The following is a 5,030-nucleotide window of genomic DNA, read 5'->3' on the forward strand; positions in this document are numbered from 1 at the left end:
ATATCATCTCGCCCAGTTTGAACCAAAAATACCAATTTATATACATCTTTGAGTTCCCTGCTATTGATCAACTCAATAAGTTGGCTTAGGAATCAATAAGCGGAGGATGAGGATGATTACGGGAGAAGAAGAAAATGAGTCCCGCTAAAGGAAGGAAGGAATATGATGTTTTTTTTTAGAAAAGAGGCGCTTGCCGGCCTTAAACTGAGACCCTTACAAATCCAACAAGTTGGCCAAATGGCTATAGTAAGCAACAGAAAAGGAAGTAGCTCTAAAACAGGAAAAAAAAAAGAGGGATACATGTCCGAAGGCGGATGCACGCAGCGCTAGTAAAGGTGGAGGGTGTCTGTGATAGCTGTCAAGGTAGTTGTGGGCGGCATGAAGAAGGCATGCCGGTGATGTCCCTATGTCGAGCGTCAAAGTTCAGTGCATCTTGCCCGCACCCCTTTGACGAGCTCCTCCCTGACTCCTTTGTCCTGTCGTTTTGCGAGTAACTTCCATAGCTGCAAGAAAGATACCATTTTGTATAATAGATCAGCCGGATGTCTGACAAATACTCCCTCTATCAATGCTTTCGTTCCTCGTGGTCCAAAGTGACCAAGCAATAGCCCCAAATCCTAGCCATGTAATCCTCCTATCCCTCCCGGCAGTGGATGATGCAAGCCGGTAGGAATATGCTGGTCCTATGTGGGCTATTTAAGTGATGAGCAAATAAACAGCTTGCTACACCAAAAACATGCGTCAAACTAAGACCACGCGCTTAGTTTTACACGACCAAACAATGAGCATCCGTGAGACTGATGCTGCGTATCCTCTGTTACGATGAAGCCAATGCAATACTAAATTTGGCGCCACACTGACGCATTCAACTCCTGACACCATTGCGCCATCAGCAAGCTCCGGTAAGAGACAAGACGCGCTCCAGTGCCAACGGTGATTACAACGTATATATATGTACCTGATTACTATATATACATGCAAAGCCAGAGCTAGAGGCACAACACACGATCGACCTGCATCCATCTAGCAGCAAGCAAGGAGAGCTAGCTATTGGATTATCTCGATCGCAAGGTTTGCTGCTTGCTCAGTAATGGCTTTCAAGCAGATGCTCGTCGCCGTGGTCGCTGCGGCCGCCCTCGCCGTGTCGTTCTTCCCAGGGCTCGCCGTCGCCACGGAGCACATGGTCGGCGATGACAGGGGCTGGACCCTCAATTTCAACTACACGGCCTGGGCCGAGACAAAGCAGTTCGTCGTCGGCGACACGCTAGGTAATGACATGTACGCTTGATCGCTCCACGATCACCTCCGTTTATCCATTCCGTCCACGCGTACGCTTGATCGCTCCATTTTGTATGCGACGCGAAGCTAATTTCGTGCTAACTATATTGATCGCAGTGTTCATGTACAACATCGCCGCCCACAATGTGGTGGAGGTGGGCGGGCCGGACTTCCTCTCGTGCACCAAGCCGGCCAACGCCGTCGTCTGGACCTCCGGCGAGGACCGCGTCACGCTCGACAAGGCCGGACGCAGGTGGTTCTTCTGCGCCGTCGGCCAGCACTGCCAGAACGGCATGAAGCTCAAGATCACCGTCCTCGAGACCGGTGCACCAACTCCCCAGCCGGCCCCGTTCGCATAATAAAAGCTGGGGTACCCAAATTGTCAACACATGAGGGGCCCGTTCAAAGGCCACATCATCTATATACCATTTAATAAAGGATGATGTATTTTTTTCTCGATTTTTTGTCTGTCTACGCATTTGACAATTAGAATTTTCGTCCATCCATTCATAAAGTTTCCTACATGGCTAGTCTGGCCTCTCGACCAGTAACTGTGCGTTGCTGGGCCTACACGTCTCTTTCCTAGAGACCGTGAAAAATAAGTTGCCCTCCGTGAGGAATCAATCTGAGGACACTACGATCCGATCTCATGAGCCGCTAGGAAAGAGCTCTCCTAGCATTCTTCCATTCTAGTCTGGCACCAACAGTCAAACTAGGAGCTCAACGGCCACCTCTTACTACGAATTTGTTTTCATTTCAATGTGCGAGGATGGACTCGCGCAGGAGGACGACGCTGTCTGGCGTCGTGATGGCATTGATGGCAGAGAGACCTGGCACGGTAGATGTGCAACAGTACAACTCTGAAGATGGATTGGTGGCAGGTGGCTGCGGCGGCATACCCGGCAGACGTCCTGGTTGAGGAGTGCGCCGGACTGGTACCCGGCAGGCGTCCTGGTTGGGACCTCTGGTCTTAAATGTTTAGGTTTGGCTGCGATGTCTGTTTGGTATTAGGCACAGGCTATCATAGCCCCTTCATCAACTAGATATGAGTAGCGACAGTTGTTGCTTAGACGGTGGCTTTATTCTGACTGTTGTATGACTTTGTAGGGTCTTATGTGAATAATTAATAAAGTGGCCGCATGCATCGCCCAGATGCAGAGGCCGGGGGTCCTCCTCATTTTCTAAAAATAATAATAATAAGATAAGCTCTTGAGAAGAGACCAGCCACCGTCAGGGTTCCTCCTGCCTCCCGCTGGCGCCGGTCTGCCTCTTCTCCTGTGACCTTACGGCCATGGAGATGTGGTGGATCTTAGCCCTGGCCGGCGGGATGCTTCGTTTTTGAATGTTTTTCTGAGTTTTTTTAGGGTTTGTGTCCTGCTCTGAGAGACAGAATGATGGCGGCTCTCTAAAGTTGGAATAAGATTCTTCCCTATCTAGCCCCCGTCCCGGTGAAGTTTCTAGTGTCATCGGAAGGCATGTGAAGGTTTGTCTCCGGCGGATCTCATGGGATTCGGTCGGTGTTTTCCTTCAGTGGAACCACGTGCATCTAGTCTTTGTTCGTGTGCCTGCAGGTTGGATCCTTCCAATCTAAGATCTCGTACAATGTTAGGTGCTTAGGGATGTGCTTAAAAAATAAACAGGTTTTTTTTTTGAAGCACCAATGTCTATTTCTACAGGAAAGACGCCTAATTAAACGTCTACCCTCTACAAATAAGCATCGATGCTTAAAGAAAAACTGGTTTCTTACTCTAAGCACCTTCTCTAAGCGTCTTGCATTGTACAAGTCATAAGCTTCTCTACAACGGCGGCGATTGTTGTTCTGCTGCGCTGGTCCTATAGGGCTTTAGCACAACGACTTTCCGATTGTCTACTACAACAAGTTTTGTCCGGCTCCACGGATGAAGGGGCGATGAAAGCGACGTGCCTTCGGCTTATTTCAGTGCTTGTAGTCATCGCTAGGTGATCTACGGATCAGGATGTAATTCTTATTATTTCTAGTATTCATTGTACTATCGTGATTGGTGATGAATAGATTGGAAGTTCCCCACAATAAAAAAAACAACTGAGGTACATATCTTTAATGTTCTGTTGCGTTGGTCCTATAGGGTCTTAGCACAACGACTTTCCTACTCTCTACTACAACAAGATTTATTCAACACATAATTTTGTTATCAACTTCATAGCTGAATTGGATCAACTAAATGCGCAGCTAGAACCTCCCCTATGGACGGCTCCTGAACAAGCAAACCAGAACTTCAAATGGATCCAGCCGCGCTGAGGGTTCAATAAAGATAAATGTTGACGCTGTAATTTCCATCAATCATAATGTGGGTACGGCTGCTGCTGTGTGTCAGGGACCGTGACGACGTTTACTTGGGCTCTTCCGTGTTGGTCATTCATGGCTTGATGGATCCGCCGACGTTAGAAGCTATTGCATGCAGGAGTGTCTTTTTTTGGCGAAAGATTTTGGGATCCTAGAGCATCTCCGGCCGTTGGCCCCTCAGGGGCGCCTAAAATTGCTGTCTGGGAACGAGCCGGCGTGAAAAAACGGTGGTCTAGCTGGCGACGATTCGCATTGTGCTCACTCTGGCCTGCTCGCGTGGCTGGCTGGTGCACCAGCTTGACATGAAGAACGCCTTCTTCACAATGTTCTCAACGAGTAAGTGTATTGCTACCAGCCGGCCGGTTTTGTCAGACGATGCTCACCGTCACCATGTTTGCCGCCTCTCCAAGTCACTTTACGACCTCAAGCAGGGGCTTCGGGCATGGTTCCACCGCTTCACTGCCTTTGCCGCCACCATTGACTTCACTACATCACGCTTGGACGCTTCCATGTTCATCCTACGGCGGGGTGCTGACGCTGCCCATATTCTCCTGTACGTTCCTGATATCGTACTTGTGGCGTCCACACCGGCACTTCTTTGCTCCATCGTCGATCAACTACAACGCGAGTTTGCCATGACAGACATGGGCGGCATCTGTGTGCAGCGTACATCGCGGGGGTTTTTCCTCAACCAAGCCCCGTATGCAGAGGAGCTTCTTCGCTGCGCCGACATGTCCCAATGCCATGCTGCTTCCACGCTAGTTGACACGGCGCCCAAAGTCCCCGCCGACGCTGGCACCCCGTGTCCGACCCGTCTGAGTATCGCAGCCTAGCCGGAGGCTTCCAATATCTCACCATGACTCGTCCAGATCTGGCATACGCGGTGCAACAGGCTTGCCTACATATGCATGATCCGCGGGACAATCACCTCGCCGTCATCAAAGGTATTCTACACTATGTTCGCGGCATACTTCACCACGGTCTGCTCCTCCCAGCTTCTTCTTCGACAGACATAGTCGCGTATTCAAACGCGGACGGGGTCGGGTGCCCTGATACCCGTCGGCCGACCTCTGGTTACTGCGTATACCTTGGTGACACGCTCGTCAACTGGCCCTCCAAGCGACATGCTATTGTCGCTTGATCCAGTGCAGAAGCAGAGTACCACGTTGTCGCCAATGATGTCGCTGATTGTGTTTGGCTGCGTCAATTGCTTGGTGAGCTTGCCATCTTCCCCCGAAGGCCACTATCATTTACTGCGACAATGTTTCTGCAGTGTATATGTCCACCAATCCAGTACATCATCGGAGGACAAAACACATAGAGCTCGACATTCATTTCGTTGAGAAAAGGTGGCCCTTGGCGAGTTCCGTGTTGTACATGTTCCAACAGCTCGCCGATATCATGACTAAGGGTTTGCCAACATCTGTTT

At 50.0% G+C, this 5,030-nt stretch overlaps 1 protein-coding gene across 1 annotated transcript; it reads left to right on the forward strand.

Moving 5' to 3' along the window:
- Window positions 1–750: 750 nt before the first annotated feature.
- LOC119306368 (blue copper protein 1a-like) lies at window positions 751–1,685 on the forward strand. Its single transcript, XM_037582606.1, has 2 exons — window positions 751–1,268; window positions 1,396–1,685. Exons 1-2 carry the CDS (start codon window positions 1,091–1,093, stop codon window positions 1,635–1,637), a joined length of 420 nt encoding a protein of 139 aa, XP_037438503.1. The 5' UTR covers window positions 751–1,090; the 3' UTR covers window positions 1,638–1,685.
- The last annotated feature ends 3,345 nt before the right edge of the window (window positions 1,686–5,030 follow it).

The sequence above is a fragment of the Triticum dicoccoides genome, chromosome 5B (genome assembly GCF_002162155.2).
Source record: "Triticum dicoccoides isolate Atlit2015 ecotype Zavitan chromosome 5B, WEW_v2.0, whole genome shotgun sequence".
Taxonomy (NCBI): Eukaryota; Viridiplantae; Streptophyta; class Magnoliopsida; order Poales; family Poaceae; genus Triticum; species Triticum dicoccoides.